The following is a 26,377-nucleotide window of genomic DNA, read 5'->3' on the forward strand; positions in this document are numbered from 1 at the left end:
GTTTTCAAAATGCTTTTCGCGTTTTGAAATGGTGCATCTTTCTACCGCGGACGTTTGACCGGATGCTCGGCGTAATTCAAAACGTCCGAGATTCCATGAGGAGCCCACGTTACGAAACTTAGAGCAACTTCATTATCAGAAAAGTCATGACGTATTTTAAGCTTATGATCTTCAAATGTCAATTTCCGATCCCGATGTATTCAGATATTTTTAATCCTAACACCTTTGCGGGTGGCTGTCAATGGTTTTCTCGCAACAGCCCCTTACAACCGTCTTATCTCATTAGGACTGCATTTCCGACTCCACGTTGACATGAGATTCCGAGTCATCTAGATATACCGTACCCCTTCTAGAAGTTTGTTCCTTTAGTTTTGAATTACCCTGCGTATAAATATGTAAATTCCGGAGTTTGGAGAGGCTTTAATAAAGCATTTAAGTCTATTTTTGAAGAATGTAATGCCAAACGTTTCTTGTCGTATCCATAGTCTGTGCTGACATAAAATTTGTCCTAAATGTCTACATTCTTTCTAAGCCTTGTTATTAGGATTATTTATTGTTGTCTTCTTTTACAATATCAGGAACAGAGGAGGTATGCCGGCGAGTATTTGTAGTGCATTGGTTGGGCTTATTCCGTAAGCTATTGTGATTTGAAAGGAAAAAAAAAATATTATTATTATTGGATCTATGATGGAGACGCCGTTTCTGTTTACTGTGCTCCCTAGCTCCTCCACCCTTCGCCATCTGAAACTAAGGCACTATTGCCCCATTTTGACAGTTGCCAGTTTCTTTCTTGAAGATATTTACTGTAAAAGACGACAAACTTAATGTGTTTTTATAGACGCCCTGTAATACTAAACTTTTATTTCTAGTCTAAGGTAACAATGAAATTACCACAGTAAAGCACTAACTCACATTTTTATTAAGATTTCTGCTAAAATCAAACCATGTTTAAATTTGTTATGTGTTCTTACCAATTTTACTAGCGCAATGCGTGTTAATATAATCAACTTCAGAATATATATAGATGATTTACAAGTAAATTTAAAGGTAAATGCACTCAAAGTTTAAACTAAATCCAGTCTAAATAACAAGTGATGTTATCTTATTTAATTATCGGATTGTAAGGTGCATAGTTTACAAACCTAAGCTTAGATTATTATAAAGTCTGTAATTTGAGTTTCAAAATTTGTGTATTCAGTAGCACTGTTTTAATTTGGTTAGCTAGTTTACGTTTGTAGAAATAAATCTCTAAGAAGCTGTGAAATAATTGCTAGATTGTTAAAGGGGGTCAGTTCATCACATAATAAGATTCTGCATCTTTCGTCCTGCGTGCTTTCGTTGTGTAAGTGGTTAGTACGACCGAAGAGTATCTGGAATATCTCTGATTCGAATCTCGGTTTCTTCGCCCAATGTTTCTAAAAAAAGGCCTAAAAAGGTCTGAAGTCTTTATAGTGGCTCCAGAACTAAAATTGCGGTGGATGAAAATTTTTTAACGCTTCGATTTGATCAAGTAGGTTTCGTGTTTCTTTCCAGTCGCTCTTCAAATGGGAAAAGTAAAAGGAATTATCACATTTCCCTGTGCATGTTCTCGTGCTGTAAATGGTTAGCACGTTGAGTTAACAATTAGAAGATCCGTTATTCAAATCGCGGTGGCAGTGCAACTGACTTCTCACGTAACCTTGCTGTGAAATAACCGAATATATATAATTTTACCATTCAAATCTGAAAATAGTTTTAAGCGAATTAAATTAATCATTGCCATTAGTTATAAATACATAATTATGATACATATAAAATAAATTTTTCGCACTAGAATTGTTTTTAATATAATCTTTAATCTCCAGTTTTAACGTAATTATGAAAGCCATTTTAAACTGCGGTCGCGTTGTAGAAAAAAGTGAAGACATGAGAAGTAAGATTTTACCTGTGACAAACATTGCCTCTTCAGGTGTTGCAACGCTTGAGAAAACGCTTACAACATACGTCCCTTTCTCTTCAAACAATGTGAAGTACCGGCTGAAGATTCCATCGCCTTTTTTTGTATCAGGATCTGAAATTGAAATAATTAATTAAGGATTTTTTTCACCCTTTTAAAACATTTTAAATACTTGGTAGCATATATTTATAAACTTTGAGGCCATTTATTATCTCCTGGACTTGCCTACGTTACTTGTCTACATATCTAACTGGATACAACACAGGGAGCCGGTGGTGGTATTTCTTACCTCAAACTCTGTTCGGCTTTCCTGCCATAAATTACACTCATTTCAATGGCCAACTGAATATAATATTTGCAGCTCTCCAAAAGTCTACCCTGTGTTTTGATGCTTTCGAAAAAGCAATAATTGTTTTCTATTCAACTTCTCCTTTAGAGGCATAAATTGTTAACAATATTGTTTAGATCTGTGACTAAGAGGTCTAGAGAAATTTTATGGCACAACATCGAATAGCTTTTCAATAGGTTCCCTCCCACTGTGAAATCAGTTGTAATGAAAAAGCCAATTTCTTTATTAAGAATGGAGACATAGCCATGGGATAACCTAATAAGAATTTAACCATCCTTCTCATACTTTTCCGTTCTAAAAAAACTAACTTACAAATAGACTTTTCATGCACTGCAAACTTGCAAGCAAAAGATCTGAGACGTTCGTTTTAGTACGAAAACATTTGTATCTCACATTCTCTAAGACAAAATTCAATTTTTTTGACAAGCCATAATTACTTATATAATCTTATCTTCGTCAATTTAGACAGGCGGATTCTTCTACTTGCATTTTATGTTCCTCTAGAAAATAGTGACAACTAATCGCTTGCACCTTTAAACTAATCACAGCTAGTGACGACCTAATCGTTGGATAAAAGGAAATATTCACCTTTTTATTCTATACTAATTCTATTCAATCACATTGTGCAAAATTATTGAAAGGTCAGAAGTCTGATGGCCTGCTGATCAAATGATTGGCACATGTAAAATAAAAAATAAAAAAAAAAAAACTATTTTTTCTGAAAGTAAGTCTACGATGGTCTATTTGAGAATATTTATAATCATAAGTAATGCTGAGATGCAGTTATTAAATGAAAGATCTAAACTTGTGCGTATTTATTTGTTTTTAGGCCTGTTTTTCACTGATTGGCATAGAAACAATTAATTTAATTATTTGACGTTAAAAACGTCCACAGGCGAATATTCCCTTTCATTTTCGTTCCTGTTATGTTATGCTACATCAGGTGTTCCCAAACGTTTCGGCTCGCGAGGCTTCAAATCGCGGTGGCAGTGCAACTGACTTCTCACGTAACCTTGCTGTGAAATAACCGAATATATATAATTTTACCATTCAAATCTGAAAATAGTTTTAAGCGAATTAAATTAATCATTGCCATTAGTTATAAATACATAATTATGATACATATAAAATAAATTTTTCGCACTAGAATTGTTTTTAATATAATCTTTAATCTCCAGTTTTAACGTAATTATGAAAGCCATTTTAAACTGCGGTCGCGTTGTAGAAAAACAATGTGAAGTACCGGCTGAATCATCTAGCGGAACCTCTTTTAGTCCTCTCCTATAAACTAATTTCATTTAAGAATAGTATTACAAGGGCGAGGAAAAGTACAGATAATAATGTGGTTGTGCAATATTAATAAAATGTGATTATGTTTTGAAATTTTAAAATTTTCTACAATACAATAATTCAGTTTATTAAAAAATGTGATATTGTCATCTAAAAAGCCATATTTAAAGGTGTCTAAGATTAAAAACCCTCAGCTTATATACTGTCAAAGCTAATTTTTGTTCTGGTGGGGAAAACGGAAAGAAAGAAGTTATAGTAAAGATCAAAAACATAATATTTGGCTAATTAACGTAAGACCTTGCAAGTTGAACAGAACATGCAGATCTCATAGCAACAATACGGCAGAACAAGGAGCGATGTCTGTACATACCCTGGCCGTAACGGTAGACATCAAGGAAGCCTTCGACTCCTTCTGGTGGCCTGATGTAATTGCAGTTCTAGAAAAGATGGCCTGTCCCCTCCTGCAAAATCACATTACTACGATCTATCTACAAGATAGAAGTATTCAGGTCACAGCTGACAGTGAAATCTTTATGAAGGATATAAACAAAGGCTGTCCTCAGGATTCCTGCCTGGGACTGATCCTCTGGAATATAGTAGTCAATACTGCTTTCCGGCATTTTCAAAAGATTTCAAATATGCAGGTACTATTTCATATGTTGATGAGTTTCTAATCACAGGGGCAAGAAGAAGTAACTTAGAAACAAGAACTCAACACTGCCTCGATATATTTTCACAATGGGTCAGAAAGCGCAAAGTGCGAATCTCAACCAGAAGACAAAAAGCTGTCTTGATTGGATACAAAGGTCAACTTCAGAGAAGTCCAAGTATCAAATTTCTTATAAATCCAGTCAAATGCATTCCAGAGTTACCTATCTTGGAATAACAATTGACAACAGGTTATCCTGGCTGCCGCGTGTTACCCTACTTAAGAATCACAATCTTGAATAGCAACACAAAAAGACTCAGACAAACGCCTTCAAAAATATGCGTATAATTTTCGCGAAATAAGGGTATGTTTTTTTTTCCCCACTGTTTTTTTACGAAAACTATGCGAATAAAAACGATGAAGAATAATATCTTCATTTTTTTTTATTTTCAAAATTTCAGTTTCTTTTATAAAAATGATTTATTAATTTATTAGAAGGGTGCTCTGAATAAAATTTTTTTGTCGAGCCTTTTTCGTATTTTCCACACGCTATTTTTACGATAATTATACGAATCCAAATTTACTGAAAAACAAAGCTGACGTCATCATAGTATATTTTATTCATTACCTTTACGAATATTACACGAATCTAAAAACTTTCAAAAAAAATTCATAATATCTATTGAATTTTTTGCATTTTACGTTTGTTATTCTTTTACCTTCGAATTTTAATGTCTTTACTTTAGTTTTTTAATAATAATAATAATTCAACGAAATTGAAAATTTTATCTATACATAAATGTAAATTACTTCAATCATTACTATAACAATCACATGGCGCTGAAATTAAGTCGCATTTATCTTTCAGATCATTCAGATTTTTCTGCATTTCTAATTTTCTTCTTCTTATTATTTTTTTATTTTTTATTTATTTTTTTTTTTTTTTATTAAGAAGGTATCTAATGTCATTTGCATTTTTTCTTTTGCGGTAAAAAATTCTCGATAAAGGGAAAAGGCATCATGACACTCCGTCTTACCTTTGAACTCCTATCAAAATTTGTGTCATTTTCAATAAATAAGTCTATAATTTCCGTTATGAAAGCTAAACTGGTTTTTAGAAATGCCGCTGAAAGTTTTTTTCGCTCTTCTTCAGAATCGGTGTTTTAATATTTTTGTGTTCTTGATCCGCTAATTCCGTGAGCTCATCATTAGAAAGACTTTCTTCTGTTCCTTTCAAATTTTCTTCGAGATCTTCCACATTTACTTCATCTAAACCTGTTTTGCGAATTCCACTATTTTTCGTTCATACAACAACAGTACTCTAGTGTCATCGTCCTTGTTTAAATCTGGCCAAATGTTTTTCCACATTTCTTTCAAACATTTTTCCGTTACTTCATTCGAAGAAAGATTTATGTTTTCTATAGCATCCGTGATATTATAGTTCTTCCAGAAATCTCTTATTGAATGTTTATTATCTTCGTCTGTATTTTCAAACATTTGTCTAAATGTGCACCGCAGGTAATAAGCTTTAAAATTTTATATAGCACCTTGATCCATTGGTTGGATTATTGCAGTTGTGTTAGGCGGCATGAAAACCAATTCGACTGGAATGCATGCTATTAAGTCAGATAAATTCGTTGGATGGCTTCGAGCATTATTCATTAAAAGTAGGCGCTTTCTGTGCAAGTTTTTGGATTTCCCAATAGCGTTTAACAAACGGGCAAAAATGTTCCGTGAACCAAATCTGGAAAATTTTCATAATTATTCATGATTTTTTATTAGATTCCAAAATTACAGGTATAGTTAATTTTGATATTTTTCATCGCTCTTGGGTCTTTTAGAATGATAAATAAGAAATGGCTTTAATTTGAAGTCTCCATTGGCGGTAGCACCCAAGAGAAGTGGTAAGCGATCTTTCGCAGCTTTAAATCCTGGTACACGTTTTCCTTCATGGGATATAAATGTATGTTTTGGCATTCATTTCCAAAATAGACTCGTTTCAGCGACATTAAAAGCTTATTCTGGAGGATACTTTCCTCGTTCAGTTAATGTCGCTGGGAATTCAGCCACCGGTTTTATACCTCCATTTGCTGCTTCTCCTGTAATCTGTATGTTATGACTATTGTTTCGACGTGTAATCTATTAAACCATCCGCGACTTGCGACGAAAGTTTTAGTTGTGTCACCTGTTTCAATCCGAATGTGATTTAAAAAATTCTTCTCGCTGTTTCCATTACAATAACCTGGCTTAATGTCATATTGCATTTAATTTCATTGTCAGTCCATATAGAAAATCGTTTTTCCACCTCCTCTGTCGTACTATTTAGGTCGTACAAAAATGAATGACGCAAATGCTGCCATATAGCGGAATACAATTTATTAACAAAAATACGTATAGTACCTCAGTTAGAAATAATCTCCGTGCAAGTAAAATACACTTCTGCCATCTGGCTGGAAGGTCCCGAAAAGCTTTGGTAAACCAGTCTGTGGGGCTGTTGGTGCACCACCTACGGACAATTGCACACAATTCGGCAGAAGATTCAACATGTTGGCCCCTGACTGCATCCTTCATCATGTCAAACAAGGCGTAGTCCCAGGGGGCCAGATAGGGCGAGCACAGAGAGTGTGGCGACACAGCGAAGCCCAATGCCTCGAGAGTGTCGCGGGTGTTCTGGCTGGTGTGGGGACGTGCGCTGTCGTCTTGCAACAGCACGTATCATGTCCATTTGCCCGGATGGCGCTGTTGAATGTGCAGTCGCAGCATTCTGGCAGCCTCACAGTACCGGTCGCTGTTGATAGTGCACACAGGCTCCAGCCAGTCCTCGAGAAGAATGCCCTGGGCATCCCAGAAAGCTGTTGCCATTTGTTTCCGCGTGTTCAACCCCGTCCTAGGCTTTTTCGGACGTGGGCTTGAAGCATGCTTCCACTCCATGAAGCTGCGTGTTTTTTGGGAGGAATATTGTGCAAAACCCACGACTTGTCCCCCGTGACTAGGTGGATGAAGAAGTCATCCGGATGGGCATCGTGTAGTGCAAGAAGTTCTTTGCAGATATCGACGTGCTTCGCCTTTTGCTGTGGTGTGAATGCATGAGGCTCCCAATTTGCACACACCTTTCTCATCTCTAAATCACCACTCACAATCGCTTGCAATGTTTCTCGCGCAAGCCCAGCCTCTTCTTGCATCTCGTTGAACGTCATGCGCCTGTTCGTCATGATCAAATCCAAAACGGCTGCCACATTTGCTGCTGTATGCGATGTTGCTGGTCGTCCCGCGAGAACAGCTTTGGCTGCGGTCTCCACTCCACTGCTGAACTTTCCCAACCAACGATATAGCGTACGCCTTGAGGATGCTTTGTTTCTGCACACCGACACCATGCAACGAGGGATCTCACTACCCTGTATTCCATTCTTCCATAGGAACCACGCTGTCCAACGCTTTTCTTTATTCTTGAGAATTGTCCAACGTTAAGAAATTCAATGTAGCACATATTTGACATTATCATTCACTACTATCTACTCTTCTAAGCACTTGCATTTCAGTTTCTAGTGAAATGCTTTTTCTTGTCGCCTTATTTTAGTGTTTCTTATTATCACTCATATTAAAAACTAAAAATTAAGTATTTATCACTAATATCACTCATTACATTACATAAATTTATACTTACAATAGCAGCAACAAATGTTTGAAATAATAAAAATACGTTTTTGTAATACTACAGAGAAGAAGTAATGCAGATAAATTACTTTCGATTTCGGGGAAGCCTAATCTTGCGCGCAATTTTCAGGGAATCTCCCTATTCCAATTAAAATGCGTTAAGCCGAAACAGTGCTAAACAGTGCCCCGCATTAAGCGGGGTCTTACTGTACTTGACCGTACTAGTCAATCATCACAAAACAGGAAGTTTTTACTTTTGTTTCTGGTGAAGACGCCCCGGGGAAGTTCAACTATGTGACTGATCCAGCGTGTGAATACATTTCGCTATACGTGAATTTTGAAATAATGGGTTATTGCTTATGGAAAGCAAGTGAAATTTTTAATATTTTCACTATTTAAATTCATGCTTTCTTCATCTGTGTAAAATGTTTTCGTATTTCAAGTTATGGGCAATGTTTCGAGGTGTTAAGTTTTGACGTAAGAAATTTTCTTTGTTTCTCTCTTTTTACTTCCTTGTACGAAGTAATTTTATTAAATTTTATTGTTATAAAAAGTATAAGAGTTGTATAGTAAGTATAATATAGTAAGTATAAGAGTTGTCAAAAATTTTGAAATAAGGTTAAGAATTCTGGAATTATTTTGCTAACAAGATAAGAATTTTGGAATTATTTTGTAAATAAGATTACTGTTTAAAAATTTTAATTTTAAGAATTTTGAATTATTTTATGAAAAAGTTAATCAGACAATTATAACTGGGCTAAAATGTAAACTAAATTCTTATCTGGGTAATATAGCATGGACAAAATTGTTACTCCAGGTTACTGAAGACTATATTAATACACCACATTCTGTAAGAAAATTCCCACCATCTTATAGTATTGAAAATTGCCTTATGATCCTCTACTGGAAAATCAAGATGTCTATCCACCATTCGAAGAAGTTAGAAAAATTGCCCCCAAAAGGTCTGATGATTATCATAATGTAAATAAAGTATCATATAATATAGAATATAAATAAGAATGTAAATAATTTAGAATATCATAATGTAAATCAAGGTTTCTTAAACTTTTCAGTCGCGACCCCTTTTTATCACTGAGATTCTTTCGCGATCCCCAGGACCCCATAATACCAGGGTTGGAACTTTAATAGTGGCAACACAGCTGAAAAAACGATACGCAACAAAACCAAGGAATATCGCATATACCACACGTAAACTACATACCTACCTTACCTCTCAGCAAAAAGACTCGTCCTGCCTACGTCACGCGCATGCGGAATGACGCGAAGAACGAATCCTTGTATTAGCTCGCGGTCTAAAGTAAGTGTTGTCAGGATGTTTTCAAAACAAGAACAACGATGTTGGATAAAAATTGAATGTGCCAGAGGTCGTACAGCACGACAGTGTCATCAAGGGCTTCAAGAGGCTTGCGAGGAATCTTCATTGCCTTACAGAACCGTAGCAAGATGGGTGAAAGCATTCAGTGAAGGATGCCAAAATGTGGCAGACATCCGAGTCGGCCACGTGGCGGCCAGATCGTCCGAGTGTCAACGATGCAGACGTGCAAGCTGTTGCCGCACTAATGGACAGTGATCGCCGCCAAACGATTCGTCAGCTGGCCGGACAAACAGGATTAGCGCATACGACTGTGCTGCACATTCTGAAGGAACACCTGTCCATGAGAAAAATTGCTTCACGATGGCTTTAACATCAATTGACGGAAGTGCAGAAATGGCTATGATACGATGCTGCCCGAACCCACCTGGAGCGCTGTGAGCGCGAAGGAGATGCTTTTTTACGCCGTATCATTACGCTGGATGAGACTTGGGCCCGATCGTACCAGCCAGAACTGAAGCGCCAATCAAACGAATGGCGTCATCACGGGTCACCACGACGTTCGAAATTTCGTCAGAACCCCAGCAATGTGAAAGTTATGGTGATTCTCGTGTACGACTGTGATGGTGTCATCCTAACGCATACCGTTCCCCCACAGCAGACCGTCACTGCGCAGTATTACTGCTCATTTTTGGAGCACAATCTCCGACCAGCTTTGAGAAAAAAACGGCGACACTTTCTGCAGAACGTTCCTCTCATTTTGCATGACAATGCTCGGCCGCATGCAGCGCAAGCTGTGACTGATTTGTTTAAGCGATGGGGCTGGGAAGTGCTTTACCATCCACCATACTCCCCAGATCTAAGCCCTTGTGACTATGACTTAATTCCTAAGATGAAGGAACCACTTCGTGGCACTCGCTTCTAAACTGTTCCTGAGATTCTTACGGCAGTAGACCGGTCCATTCAAACTATCAACAAAACAGGCGCTGCTACAGGTATTCTGCGACTTCTACATCGTTGGAAACGGGTTGTACACAATGCTGGCGACTATATTGAAGGACTGTAAAACATGGTGACATGAATCACTTTTCTATTCCTTGTAAATAAATAGTTGCCACTATTAAAGTTCCAACCCTCGTATTTACGAAAATTTTGTGGGACCCCATAAGCATTGCGCAAATCCGACACACGCGTGTGTGAAACTGTCAATTTTTTCACTTGTACTGTAATATACGATTGCACTTTTAGGTCATTCACTTTAATTTCTAATTTTAAGACGTAGAACAATGTGAAAATTTTAAATAAGTAACAGACGAAATGACAGTGTCACTTGCAAAGCAAATAAAATGAACGTTTCTATTATAAAAAGAATGCGTCGAAACGTTTTCCTTTTTTCTTAGTTATTCTCGCAGGAAGGTAAATGTGCGTAAGTGACAGCGAGTACAATAAGAGCGAAATACTGAGATAAAACTGCTCAAGCACGTCTTATACATCGTCTTTCCTCAGTACCCATATTGGGGGTGAGGGGGAAGCGTAACCAGGAACTTTACATTCATCCTTAGGAGTCAAATTCAGGACTCATTTTATCCCTGACATACATCTGCCTGATGGCTATAATTATATCAGCAGAGAGCCGCGGTCAAAGAGAACGTTCTCTCTCACCAAGATTCTCCTCATTTTTTGTTTCCACCCACTCATACCCTCATTCTGTTTCGTCCCTGAATTTTCATTAGTATAGTATATTTAATTTTTGTGATAATAAAAGAACTCCCCCCCTACGATCAGAGCTTAAATTGGGCCGGAGCACACCGGATTTCGGCTCCGGTGCTTCTTTTATGTAATTGAATAACAATTTCAGTAGAAATTTTATTTTAACAATAAAATTATATTAAAAATCGCGTATTAAATTTCAATTTATCTCTTTACATTTTATTTAATTTTAATTATTTATTTACTTCAATCTTTAATTATTTCAATAAATAATAATTAATTATCCAATAATTATCAATTAAATTATAATGACTTAATTATATAATAATTATTGATTAAATAACAATTTATAAACATTAATTAAATAGCTACTCATTAATTTGATAATAATTAACTATTTAATTTAAAAATTATTAATGAGTTTAATAGTCATTTTATTTATTTATTTACTCTTGTTCCTCTTTGCTGAGGGTCTTCCATAAGGCTCCGGAACTTCTCATCTTAGAAATTAAGCCCTGTCCTGCAGTCTTTTTCCCTACATCAGTTCAGCGCTCCTTGTTTCAAGAACTTCATTAAGTAAGTTTTTTATAAGAGCAGATACTTGGACGACAAGCCTGGGATGTGGATTCTGTTAATGGATTACTGCTTCAGTTCATTGACAAATGATGAGTGTGCAAAGTATGAGGCTATCGCTTTTGTAAAATGAGCCCATTGTGAACTCTCTGCCCGTCTCACTGTTCATTTGATGAACTGCACATTGATTGTCAATTGTACTAGATTTTGTTTGAAGTCAGTAACAAGTCACATTTTCAACATCCCAACGTATATTGTTTCTTTTCAACACGTTGTTTCTTCCTTTATATCGAGATCTCCCCCTTCTTACCATATTATTAGTTCGTATAAATACGTGGAACGAGCATTTTAGCGACTTTGGCGTCATGTTTCCAAAACATTACTGATACTTTGTGGGTCCTATAACTCCTAAACGCTTGTCTCCTCTGCCCATAAGCCTAAGGCAGATAGCCCTCGAAGCTTTGCCGTAATTAAATAGCCTAACCTAACCTAACCTCTGCCCATAAGATTTCACATATTTCTACTTATGACATAAGCTTTCGGAAAATATATGGGTTTTCAGCAAACCGATATCAAAGGACAGGGTTACTTGTCAGACATTTTAATCCAGCTAGTGAATTTAAGTTAACTTTTAGAAATAGTAGTATTCCAATTTCTGTGCAAAATTAATTTATTTTAGTTTTCCAAATTCTGCATTAAAATATTTTTTACTGATTATGACATTTAAAAAACCTGATCAAGACTAAAATTATGACTAAACTGAAAAATACGTAATTATGACAAATTATTTTTACCGATTTTGATCTTTCCCAATCTGGCTCACATCTCATATCAGATGTACACTCCTTTCTATGCAAAGATTACAGCTCCTACAAATATCTAGAAGATGCATAAAGACGTCTGCTCATATTCGGCAGCAAATGGCAAGAATCCCGCCATTAGAAAACCGGGTGGTAGAAAGGCAGGCAACGGTTTCCAGAGCTACTAGATTGGAACATTCACACTCTGGCGCTGCAGCTATCACCACATCGACAACGAAATATTACACAAGCCTTAACAGCCGCCAGATTTCAGTTTGACAGATAATGTGTACGATAGATCACCGATTTCAAATGAAATATAGCTGTTCACGGATGGCTCAAAAAGAGTCGTAAACCAAGTGTACCTTCTGTGGAGTTTACATTTAAACTCCTTCTTATGCCTAAAAGAAAAAAAAATGGAAGAAAACAATTCTGCAATAACATACTTCTCACACTCACAGCGACAAACAGCCATAGTTTGCAGCGCTTCTTCTTTCCAGCTTAGAAGCGATAATGAAGCAAAATAGCAGAATCCCACTGATATTGCAAATACAGAAACAGTTCCTAGCACTCCCTCCCTCGCAAAGATCATTTATCAGATGAATCGCTTCACATCAAGGAATATGGATGAAGCAGCTGACCTGCTTCCTAAAGACCCTGCAAACAGCATAGATCTATTTGAGCGACCATCAAGTACTGTGAAGTCGTATATTAAGAGAAACACCTTAAACAATTTACTGTAGGAATGGCAGAAGAGATTACAGATGCAGAGATGGGACGGACGACATATCGTTTTTTATCAAAGGGTTAACCTTGGAGATTAAGTTACACGGTTTTAGTCTCAACCAGTTCCTGAAGGATGTAGTTGGACGGAGGCATACTTGAATTTTCACGAAGCAGACAGTCTCCACTTTGAAGCCAAGAAGAAGGCGCAGATCACTCCTATTTTCATTGTCCGAACAACCTGGCACTTTCAAAGCCATAAAATTATATGTTGGCTTTGAAAAGCCACAAATAATGCCTGGATAGTGTAAACAATGAATTAACTGCGACAAAGTGGTATAGACGCGTGCGCACGGGTTCGTAATAGATTGGATGCACACCTAAATATTATCAAATGAAACTTTCAACAGAAATACTCATACAGATGTTCACCATAACGCAGAGTACAATAACTAGTTGCACTTCGAACTACTAAGAACATTAAACACAAGTCAAGCAAAGCCCATCTAAAAGACCAAGCTTTCAATACTCCGAAGTCGTTCTGAACTGACAACTCGCAACAACAACAACTGAGGGCAGATGCTCTCTCTGGCCACCCGGCCGCCAAGTTATTTCTAGTATTTCCAGAAACAAACTTGACTGAAATGTTATCCTTTTCCCAATTTTCCATTCAAATTAGTATGTCAGTCTCCAGACGGAAAGAAAATACTGCGATTCCAGAGCAGAGAAACCAGTTATTAAGAGATAAAAAAAATATTGTCAGTATGCTGTAGAGCCATTTGGGTCGGTCGTTAGGAAGGTCGGATACAACTAATACGAGCAATTCCGGTGTTGTATTGAATCTTTCTAAAGTATAAAAATAGCAAAGCAACAACAAATGTAGTCAAGAATTCCATCAATTTTAAGGGTAAACATATACAAAGTCCCTCTTCATCAGGGGCAAAGAAATCTGCAACGAAGGGAAAGCAAAGGTTGTATTTATCCCTAGAAGAATAAAGAACGAGAAGGTAGCGCCATCTGCCGGCAGAAATGGTAGTGGAGAGAAGTTTAAAAGCGTTAGGAAGGACTGGATTGGACTTAAAGTTATTAACTAAACAAGATAAATCTTTGTAAATGGAAAAAGCTCCAAGAAAACCCATTTCAATAATGCAAGAAAATTTTGGATAATTTTTGCATACGCAAAGTCAAAATCATGATTAAATTTCCAAAATCGCAAATGAGCTATTGAAGACGTAAATTTCGCTTTCTGGACGTAAGTTTCGCGTTCCTTGATGCGAAACTTTAACGCTCTTTTTAGTCTGGCCTATATATTTCAAACCACACTGACACGATATGCTACGAGTATGTATTCCACAAGAATTAAAATCAGAAATGGAATCTTTAAGAATGGAATCATGGATTTTATTGATAGGGGAAAAAATGTCTTGAAATTTGAACTTCTAGAGAATTCGTGAAATTTTGTAACTGACAAAAGGATGGATTTTATAAGGTTCATGGATAGTTACTTGAAGAATAACGCGCCAAAGATGAGTAACTGGTTGGCCAATTCGCTGACATTCTAGAATGCTACAGATGTGTCTCATCAAGTGCTAAATACTGGTAAAATCCTCAGGTATAGCTTTCTAGATATTGATCAAGAGACCGGTCAGTTCATCATCTGGTGAGCGTAAAAATGCATCTCATCATGGGTCAAACATGATTCAGAAATAAGCTGGAACACTGACTAACTATAAAGGCATACTGAAATTACAAAGGCAGCTTGCCATGTGTGGCTGTTAAGCATTGTCGTGTTCAAAGTGATCTGGAGATAGTACATCTCGACTAAGAGAACACTATTCCAACTCCAAACGGCAAATACTACTGCAGATGGCGCCAATCTTTTGTAGCCATAAGTAGACTATACAGTGCCTTTCCGTAAGTAGTTTGGTAAGCCATAACTACGCTTGCAAATGGTAACGTGGGATCACAGACGGTAGATAGCAGCGCGACTGGCGCTAATCATGTGGTATCCTATGAAAACGCCTATTATGACATTTTATCGTTCCCCTGACTGTTATACTGATTATAATGCTGTATTGTGAATGCATAGTAACAGCACTTTTTGATGTAAGTATCTTTTTATTGTATAATAAGCACTGTTATTGTAGGAATCCGTAATACTCCTGTTTTCCTCCATCTGTCCCTATTTGCAATATTCTTTTTCTGGACAGTTGCTGGATTCGGACGATACCCGAATAGTCAGTGAAAGCCGCCCGGGTGGCATATTTCACAAGTGCACATCTGTGTAGCCACCGAGGGAGTGGCTCCTAGGATGGACCAATGGGCATCCAGTAATATTTCTGTCATGTCACATAACTTTTCGCGTGCTTTAAGATTTAGGCAAGATGGTTGAAAATATTTTGCCACGCAATTTTCTGTACAAAAAATTAAAGCATCGTCGATTTCTTCTGAAAATGTTCGTTGCGAAGCTAGATCAAATATAAACAATTGTGAAGATTTTACTACCTGGTTGAAAGAATTTGAAATAAATACAAACGCATGTTGGATACTTCGCAAAAATATCCATGGGAAATATTACTTAATAACTGGTAAATAAGATGAAGAAAGAAATATGTGATAAACATCTGAGCCCAAATGCTATCTTTACATAAAACTATGCATATGAGAAAAATATTTACACCAATCATATATGTAAACAGAAGTCAGCAATTTTTATTGCAATCTATATGAAAAAGATGAAAGGTATTCTATAATAATAGCCAATGCAGAATTTTATCCAAAGTGAACTTTACCAATCTGCATTTGTATACATTTAATGTGTTAAATTTCACATTTAATAACTGCTCTCTCTTAAATGTACTGTCTACACAAGAAATAATCATTAAACAGAATGAATTTATCTTCTTCACAACGAATACATTCAGTTTATTCATATATAACTTTTGATGTTAACAATGGATATAATTAGATCCTACACAATATGTATTCTGAATTTTACACTTCAAAAGCAAAAGAAAGCGAGCATTGAAATAAGAAAACATTAAATTCATTGTAACACTTCCAGTCCTTCTCAGCTCAGTAATAAAAAAAAACGATACACTTGAATCAGGTGTTAGTAAATGCATAATATAGCTTTATTCATTTTCTCGATGTAAAAAGCTATAATATGCCATGAACATCAATCCAAATACCAATGCGTGATAAAAATTGCGAAAGTGAAATGTCAGCAGATAATTAATCTCATAAAACGAAAGCACTGCGAGATTTTCTACTATTAAACCATACATTTATAACTGCAAAACAAATGCAAATTAAAACGTAAACAATATACGCTCGAAGCACGGCGATTTAGCGTCACAAGAGCAATAGAAGCTCATTGGTCCATTTTTGAAACTCCTCCCTAAGTGGCTACGCTGATGTGCACTTGTGAAGTATGCGCCCGGGTGTCCGGACCCTGCTCTCACCTGTCACCTGTATTGTGAATGCGTAATTTGCAGTTGCTTCATTTAAGTTTGTATTAAAAAGTTTGTGTTTAAAGTTTTGAATACTGGAGTTAATAATATTTCTATGTAGCAAGATGCCACTTATGTTTATTTTATTAAAATGAGATTCATGAAGAAAATATGGCCATACCTCCATTTCCATTGTCCAAAAGTTCAATGTCGATAGGTTTCATTATTCCTGGTCCTGAAATTCTAGCTCCAACACGGTATGCTTGTTTCAATAAGCGATTTGATAAGCTGGCGATTTCGGCATAAATAATAAGTCCACTATCACCTGGAATTATCTGAAAAAGAAAAATACAATATATCTATTTAGTTCTGTTTTCTCTTCATGCAAAATTTGTTGAAAAGCATTTACGTGACTTCACTAGTGTTATGAAATTCGAAATGCCTTATGATTTTAAAGATTTTTTGAATTATAGAACACTTTTAATCAAATTTGAATTTACCTATTAAATAATAGCGAATAAGATCATGTATATACACATCGCGTCCACAGAAATCTTTTTACAGTTTTTATTTTCACAACTCTTGGTCATAGATATAGATTTACATTTACAAAAGTGTTTTACATTTGGCAAGTATTCATGATTTTGCATTTTTAAATTTTAAAAATTAGGAGATCTGGGTTTCTATAAGGCTTTCCGGTTCTCAGAGTTGTATTTAGTAAAAATACTCATTCCGAATAATATAAGTTATCAGGCCTCATTCCAGTTCTTTTGGCGTTCCGTGTAAATGAAACATTTTAATAATTGAAAGCAAAATGTTCCTTTATTTAGTTATGACTTACGTCAACACGTTAGCGGCTCCCATCAAAATATCAGACTCCGCAAAATCCAACCCCTAAGCGGCTGCCTATGTCTTCTATTATTGAAGACCTGAGTAACATTACGCAACAGAGTTGGTTAAAATAAATTAAAATGGGTTTTTATGTTTTCCCGACGATATCCATATGAATTCGTATTAATAAAAATCAAATATAATATAAGTAGTACCTTCATGCTTTTATATTACTGTAGGCTTTTTTTTTTATTTGTTCTAACAGGAAATAATATAAGTTTAATAAGTTAATTTTTATCTTGTAAAAACCTTTGCTTTACACTGTCATTTTCTACACACGCTTTCCTGCAAGCGTGAGTTATTAATTTCACTTTTCATCCAAAGCAGGGTAGAAACTATTTAAACTGAGGTCTGAGCGACTTCAGACAAAGCGTGTTATGCTTTTCGGCCAGGTTGCTTCGACACTAGTTAAAGCTTGCTACTTTACGGCTGTGCATGTTAGTTGCCTGTTAATTTGCGGTAATACACACACTGGCCAATGAATTAGAAACCCGGCATCAATATTTTATCCGACCACTTTTTGCACGGATAACTGCTCTGATTCGTTTCGGCATCGAGTCTACATGCTTCTGGAGTGCATTTACATCCAGAGAATACCATGCATTGGCTATGCAGCTTTTTAAATCTTGCAAATTAGATGGGAGAATGCTATTGGATGCATCTTTCCACGATATCCCACACATTTTCTATAAGATCCGGGCTATGCAATGGCCAAGGAAGTCGTTGAAAGTCTGACTGATGTTCAGTGAACCAGTATTGAACATTTCTGGCACAATGTATAGTTGCATTACCGTCCATGGAGTATCCATCGCCATCAGGGTAAAAATGCAACATTGCAGGGTGCACTTGATCTGCCAGTATATCTAGGTATCTCGTGGCTGTTTATTTAGCCACGAGGAGTCCCATATCATGATACTCCCACCAGACCCTTGCAGTGCGAGTAAGGCAAGATGGATTCATCGCTCAATGGGGTTCTCGCCAAATTCGACGTCTTCCATCAGTGCAAAATAAGGTGTAGCGTGATTCATGCGATACGCTACCCGTTTCCAATCCTCAAATGGCCAGTGTCTTCTTTCCCGACACCACTGCAAAGGAATTCTTGCATGTCGGGCAGAAATGAGTGTTTTTCTCACAGGCACCCGACTATGCATTCCTATCCTCTGCAGTTCTTTGCGCACGGTTCGAGCTGAAATCTATTGAACAGAACGTTGGTTGACGATCTGTGTCAGTTGAAGCACAATAGAGTCCCTGTTCTGCCGTACAATTCGTCGGAGACGACGCTGATCACTCTCTTGGAAAACTGTGCTCAAACCGCAGTTACGTCTTCTAGAGAAGTACTGTGGGTCCTGATTCCAACATTTGAAAACCTTTAATATGGCTGCTTTTGAGAACCCAATGAGATTTGCTGTCTTCGAAATCGAAGCCCGTGCTAAACGGGCATCAACAATAAGCCCTTTCTCAAATGGTGAAAGGTTAACCACGTGTAACCCAAGTCATAAAAAATTTGCATGCTTCATCCTCTTGCACGCATTCAAATGAAAATCCCGAAGGTTTCTAATTCACTGGCCAGTGTTGTATTATCCAAAGCCAACTACGCGTTAAACTAGTCTGTGCAGCTTCGGCTAATTATTCCGCTTAGAATTAGCTTTAGTTTTATGTTTTCTACTTTAAATAAATGCTGGTTATATGTATGCGCAAGTGGGGCCATTTGTGAATAACCCTTTTTCTGTTGTTGTTACTCATCAAGTTAAACTTAGCATCACAATTCTAGTTGGGTCAGGATTCAAATAACTTTATTTTTGGTAGAACACTATATTACTATAAAAAAATTGTTAGGCGCATGTTGCCTTATCAGGAAAAAAGATATATTTTAATGTTTTTAAGATAAACACAAAAATCTCTTTATGCTTTAAATGTTGAAAGAACCGTAAATTGAATTTTTCCTATATTTTTCTTTTCTTAAATAAAGATAAATATCAGCTTCAAGTAATGCTAGATTATAAGCAATATAATGTTTATGTACACAATATTTATTTTTATTTATGACGTCCAAAGAAACCTTTAAGTGAATGGGATCAATAACTTCTAATTATAATTCTGGATTTGACAGATCCATGACACAGTTTTTTATGACAATACATTAAAAAGTTTTATTCAAACTAGCTTACCGTGTTGCTGCTCAGCCAACCTCTTAAAGTGTAAGAATTTTCCGACATTGGATTTAGTGAAAGAAGAGCTACCGAAGAGCAGATATGACGATAGACACCACTTCGGAATACATATGTGTAATTCCACATAGCTTCTTCATTCTATTTTTATATAGAAAAAAATATAAAAACCAACAGATCTGCAGCATCTTTATGTAAGCAACAATAGACTTTATTTTTTTTATATGAAACATTTTTATCTTATGAAATTTCTCCACTATTTAAGTACGCACATTAACTTTTTAATTGACAATTTCCTTTCTTACGCGATATATTAGTATCCGTACATTTTTCGTTCATGTTAATAAAGAAGGTCTTAATATAATCAATTCTAATTTTATATTCTAATTAAATCCTTCAATAAATATAACCCACCCTTTTTACAATGATTTTCAAAGATGCGACCCACCAGCGGCCGAGTAGGTAAGATCGATGAAAACTGGTAGTTCGACTCGGGTTCATAATCTTGATGGTAGGTCTAATTGTACGGGAGTTTTAATTTTCTCATTTGCATAATATGAATACGAGCAAGTTTCCCTGAAAGAGTCCTGCACAAAACATCTCTCTGCTTAGGTGGATAGTCCTCGTAAGCTATGCCGTAATTAGATAATTCAATTAAAAGATGCGATTCAGTAATAAAAAGGAAATATAGAAGGAAAAACACCTTAAAATTTATTAACTCCTGTGCTGTCTTACCTTTTCTTCAATTAGCCTCCATTAAATTCATATTAAGTAAATATTATGCAATATCGTACAATCAGAAAAGCGTGATTTACATTGGCATGCAGCTAACACCCTTACGCAATATGGCTGTAAGATTTAAAAATATATACTTTTTTGGTTGAAATTATAAGTTTTTCTAATTTTTTTAAATAAAAATCTGTTTTAGTACTTTTTTTAGCAGGAAAGGTGATATTAATTTTTATCCTAACTTTTCTGTCTATCATTTTTCAAATAAAATGATGTTCCTACCTAAAAAAAATTACATCAATTTTTTGCCATGTATTTTTTTAGAAACAATATAGCGAATAAAAAATCGTACAACACTTGATATTTTATTCGGAATTCTAAGATATGCTGCTTTTCAATATTTTGAGCTTCTGCTGTTCAGTTTTATGAGGCGTAAGTGCGAAGAAAGTGACATTTAATAAATAAAGTTAAAAAAAGGCTAATAATAAAAAGAGGGAAAAAAAGCTGTCTAAATAATCTTATTAAGAAAAGTGAACATTGATATAATGAACTGAGGAAAAACTGAACAAAATTAATGGCAAAACTTAATACTATGTCGGGATTTCTAAACATATGCTGCTGTTAAAAATTTTCTGATTTTGTTGTTGAATTTTATGAAACATGTATCGTACATTCCATCGTAAAACGCCACCTGCAATTTCAAATTACATTAAAATTTTTTTTTTTAGGTATATTCGCCGTAAACGCTGCAACAGCACTTTGTAGATAGAGTCCGCGATCTTCCGACCTTTCTCCGATGGATTTCTGGTTCTGAGGTTATCTGAAATATAAGGTATTATTTTCCAGAATCGAACGATTCCATAAAACATGAAATTACACAGATTCCTTCTGCGATGTTACGTTCGTCACTGTTGTCAACAAACTCTCGCATGCGTTATCGTCTGCTAGGGTGGACACGCACTAAACTTGTGATCCCAATAAAAGCACTTTTTCCTGTCCTTTCTTGTGTTGTCATTAGTATTGCAAATGTTTTAGGAGGGGAATTTACATTATATGTGCATCGTTCCAACGCCATTTATGTTTTTTCAATGCGCTGATAAATTTGCGCAAGAAAAAACTGGGTATTGTTATTCGTAAATTTTGAAATTTGTTCACTGTAACCGTAACTGTAAGAGCTTTATTATTTTAAAGCATTACAGTCTCGAGCACATGCCTTCAACTTACAATATCTGAAATTTCGTTTCGATTGGTCGAGCGGATAAGCCGCTAGAGGTTCATTATTTTGGCAAGTTTTTCATGACTACTTTTTCTTAGTTTTAGTTCATAAATATAAAAACTACTTTTATTCACGTTTTGGCACATATCAATATTTTCTAGTTTAATTTATAAAGCAGATTGGAAAAATAATTGAAATTTAAATAAATGTACATATATTTTTAAAGCTTTAGGAAGGAAGGGGGGGAATGATTGTGTAGGATTGGGTAAAAGGGGTTTTACATGGGGGGGGGGGAAGGTTGAAAACCACAGTGCTATGTTTGCTGAGGCAAAATACAGCAAAATTCGGTTTTACTTTATCGGTTGGATTTGAATGAAATGTTCTATGTGTTTTTAAGCAATGTTATTGTAAATTTTTCAACATAAGCGGCTCATAATTGCTTTTTTCTATTTAGTATTTCTTCTCTTCCACTCCGTTCTAATCCATAGTCATTTGTCAAAAATAGCTTCATTCAATCGCATAGGTTTTGGTAAATTACTGAAAAAATATTATAATTCCCCCAAAACCAGTTAGCTGAAGTAAAAGTATTTCACAAAAGGGTTCTATTGAACCAGTGAGCACCGACTAAATTCCATCACTATACTGTGTCTCTATGTAGTCTGATAGACATGATAGAGATAGCCTGAATATTTTTTTTTTTTTTTTTTTTTTTTTTTCAAATTTTACCTTTCGTATGTTATATAGGCAAAAGTTTACTTGCTAACATAAGTTTCATAATGGTTATGAGGTTATGAACAAGCAATGTTCATGATGCAATAGAAAAATACTCAGGCAGGTACAGTTTATGTAAGGCAGTTTAAATAAACTACCGTGACTAATAAACTACCGTAACTGAGAATGAAGTGTCAGATTTATTGAAATCCACTTGGCATTTCCTGAAATCTTGAGATCTATTTTCAAAGACTTCTGATAAAATATCTTATTTGTGTATATATATATATATAATTTATATTTTATATATGTGGGACCTGTAAATTTAACTGAGTAAGATTATGTTAAAGCGCCATCTAGATGGGCGCGCGGTTAGACGAGAGGTGAACGATAGTGAGCACTGACGTGTCCAAAATGTTTTGACGATTATTCTTTTTATTTTTCTTTTCATTCTAATGTAAATAAATAAATCCTAGATTAGTAATAATTTGATGTGTTATAGTGGTGATTACAGTAATACTTATTTACCATGATCATTTTATTCTCTACCATTCTGTACATAATTATGGTGTCAAAAGTAGTTTTGTTCGATTTCCTGTCCATAGTTGGATTGTGCTATGATGTCCTTATCACCATCGCATCTGAATTAGTAAAGTCCACCCATTTTTCAAAGGATTACAAATGAGCACTTTACATTTATCAATTTCACTTTCCTTGGATAATTGTCTAAAGTAAGAAACACGGCTTCTGCAGAAAATTTTGAAAAATTAAAACGAAAACTTAATATTGAAAGAAGCTGTATTACTAAACTAATTTCAAGAATCGATGTTGCTTTAACAGATGAAAATGTTATATATGATATCTTATACGAACATCTAGAAATTTTAACAGAAAAAATGAATAAACTAAAATCCTTGATAGTCAAATTCAACATTTCATTCATGTAAACTTAATTGAGGAAAACGTAAACGCTAGTACTGATTACCAATAAAAATGTCTCAGGTATACTAACAAACTTAAACGCTTATTGAAATAGAGAGAAACTTTTACTGACTCGTCGGCATCTGAAATACTGTTAAGTACACCGAATGATAGCTTAAATTTATCCTCTTCAATTAAACTTCCTAAGGTAATAATGAAACCGTATTCAGGAGACCCAAAATTGTGGAATGAAGTCTGGAATTCGTTCGAAAACACTATAGATCGAAATGATTCACTTTCGAAAATTGAAAAGTTTGGCTATTTAAAAACATACTTAATTTGAGGCGCGTTAAGTGTAGTATCTGATTTTCAATTTATTGATAAAAATTATGACAACTATGTAAAGTTAATTTAAAGATCGTTTTGGTCGAAAAGATATCATCATTGATTCTTTCATGATTAAAATTTTAAACTTGCAAAGTGTTAAAAATTCCTCAAATGTTCCAGCTTTGAGAAAGTTATATGGTAAGCTCGATAACGCAATACGCAATTTAGAGTCATTGCAAGAGGATTCAAAATCCTATGATCCACTTTTGATTTCAATTGTTCTAAATTTATTGTCGGAAGATCTTGTTTTAGATTTTAAGCGAAACACATATTCAAAATGTGATGTTACAATTTATGATCTTCTTTCTTTTTTAAAGTGCGAAATCCAATCTCGTGAATCTACATTTTCAGCTTTACGGGACAGGAAAGGTTTCTCATCATCTCTTAGTCATGCGGAAAAACTGCTGCGTAGATGACTGGACATTATGGCGTAATGGATGATCGGATGAAATTTTAGAACCACAATCAGCTTGATAGTTAAACATTATTTATTTTTGAATGACGACGCGCCCCATAATTTAAGATATCCAATTACATTTTAAATAATGACGAATAGCTATCAGAGGCTACGCAATTATTAGCTATTTATACAAGATAGGTGCACAAAGTACAACTAATCTGTGATTGGTTAAATTTTAGGTTTCAGTTCCATTTACATCACCGGAATTAGACTTTTTTGGAAATGACGCAATGCAAATAGAGGTTATTATTTTTAGTATACAGAAGGGAATTAATTCTTAGAATGACCTTTATGCAATTAACAGAAGAAATGGAAGAATGCCAGTAGAGTACATTCTTTAGTATTAAGATAGGGTTTCTCCCTTTATACTTCTGATAGTCATTTTTGTTAAATTTATGTTTCCGTCTAACCATTATGGAACCTTATTGATTTCTTATTAACTTACATTCTTTAATTCCACAGCTTTCACGCATTTATGTGATGGACTAGAAATGGTACAGTCACCGTTGCGAATTTCAAATTCGCTGTTATTGCAATGCAATACATACAATAACTTTCCAATAGCTTGTTTTGGCGTAACAAAAGAATCATTAATTAATTCGTTTGTCTTGATATCCATGAAGGTCGCTTCGTGTACCTAAAAAGAGAAGAAATCGTGAAATTAATTTTCTAAAAAGAATCAGTTAGAAACATGTCTACTAGAGAAAATTAGAGGCATTGTTTGATACTACAACTAAAAATATATATAAAAATATATATATATATATGAATTGACTTAATTTTAAAATTAAGGATGCTAGAGAATGACAGCGAAACATTAAGGCATATGCCTGTTTATAATTCCAAACTGACGTTAGTCTTACAGTTTAAATGAGCATTTAATAGCAGCTTACAAATATCGTAAAAGTATGGAGGTTTTACTCTCACAGAATAAAATTTGATTTTATTAATACTATTAATCAGATTATATTTATGTATAATTTAAGAAAGTTTTAAGACTATTATTTCTATGTCGTTTCAAATATTTAAATAAGTTTTCTATGCATCTGTGATACATCCGTTGTGAGGAGGGTTCTGGATATGTTTAACATAGATTTTACGTGATACGGACATATTCATATAGCATACGTACAATATCAAACACTTTACTATATAGCACGAACAAAACAAACAGATATAATTTACATAAAGTTATTAACATAATATTTGAGCTGGTTCACCAGGAGGGAGGGGCACCCAGATGCAGCTTAGAATTGCCATACACGGTTAATCGCCCCAACCGGGAAAAAAGTACCAATATTAAAAGTAGTAATCTGAATTTAAAAAAAAAAAAAAAAACCGTTTAGATTATTGGCAATAGTGAATGCAACAGAAGGGATATTTTAATTGCAACAGTTCGCCGTTTTACCCGAGGCTGCATTATTTGTATTTCTTGTGTATTCGACCCTTTCAAAATTTTACCAAATAATGGGGCAGAATGACAAACTGGCTGGAACACAGGGACTAAATTATCAAGCATTTCAAAGGGGATAGTTCCTGTCAAAGCGGGACGTCTGGTTAAGCTTATCTTTGGCAGTCAAAACTTCACATTTCATAACTTCTTTTTATGAATTATCTAGAGGGCTAATTTTAACTGATATCGTTCTTTTTAATGTAGTACAAGCCGTATTTCTCCAAAGCTAATCCGGAGTCCTAGATTGGTAAATAATCCTTGTAACTTCCAATAGATTTCTAAAACGTATTATTAATACCAAAATAATTTAGCTACTGATCTTAAATTTCAATAGCGAAAACTTCACTGTTTTACTTCTGTTTCCTTTTTCCAGACGCTGAACAATTTTGTCAAGCATGAATGGGCTTTTGTGCTTTTAATTATTACAAACACTCATTGAAATAATAGGAATGAGCCCATATTAGGATTTTCATTAATTACATAGCACCCTAAATTTATTTTGCTATGTTATGCCTGCCACACAAATTAGCATTGCAAGGCAAAATGTTTTTGAGCTGAGGCAAATTTACTGCTGCCTTTAGAAATTTTGAGTTGAATCGCTATACATCAGTATCAGTAGTGGGCGCAGCCCGACCCACCTAACCAAACAAGTTGATCTCATGGTCATAACAGGCCACGCCCAATTCAACAAAGGAAAATAATTGAAACATAAAATAACTAAATGAAAATAATCATGTGTTAATAATAGTTAAAAACATAAAAATGAAGAAAAAAGGACAAATACAAACATTTAGACAAAAGCAGACGCCCCCCCCCAAAAAAAAAAAAACCCGCGAACAACAAACACAAACAATGGTTACAAAAAATGAGTAAAATAGACCAAATGTGAGTCAATAAAAAGTAAAAATCATACACTGATTCCCACTGCTCGGCGCTCACCCTTAATAATTTTCATAACAGATTTACATAATT

General features: G+C 35.1%; 1 protein-coding gene across 5 annotated transcripts in view; it reads right to left on the reverse strand.

The window, feature by feature from the left end:
• LOC118187984 (calcium-activated chloride channel regulator 1-like) overlaps positions 1 to 26,377 on the reverse strand; it is a 101,217-nt gene that overhangs the window by 29,014 nt on the left and 45,826 nt on the right. For all 5 annotated transcript variants that reach the window (XM_085811633.1, XM_085811631.1, XM_085811632.1 and 2 more), the window contains 4 exons: positions 24,398 to 24,589; positions 19,529 to 19,669; positions 16,651 to 16,804; positions 1,925 to 2,050 (listed from right to left, as the gene is read on the reverse strand). In XM_085811633.1, coding sequence (XP_085667759.1) covers positions 1,925 to 2,050; positions 16,651 to 16,804; positions 19,529 to 19,669; positions 24,398 to 24,589 — 613 coding nt within the window. The remainder of the gene's footprint in view (positions 1 to 1,924; positions 2,051 to 16,650; positions 16,805 to 19,528; positions 19,670 to 24,397; positions 24,590 to 26,377) is intronic.

The sequence above is a fragment of the Stegodyphus dumicola genome, chromosome 2, assembly GCF_044657685.1.
Source record: "Stegodyphus dumicola isolate Sdum_Otavi_A_Nest chromosome 2, ASM4465768v1".
Classification (NCBI taxonomy): Eukaryota; Metazoa; Arthropoda; class Arachnida; order Araneae; family Eresidae; genus Stegodyphus; species Stegodyphus dumicola.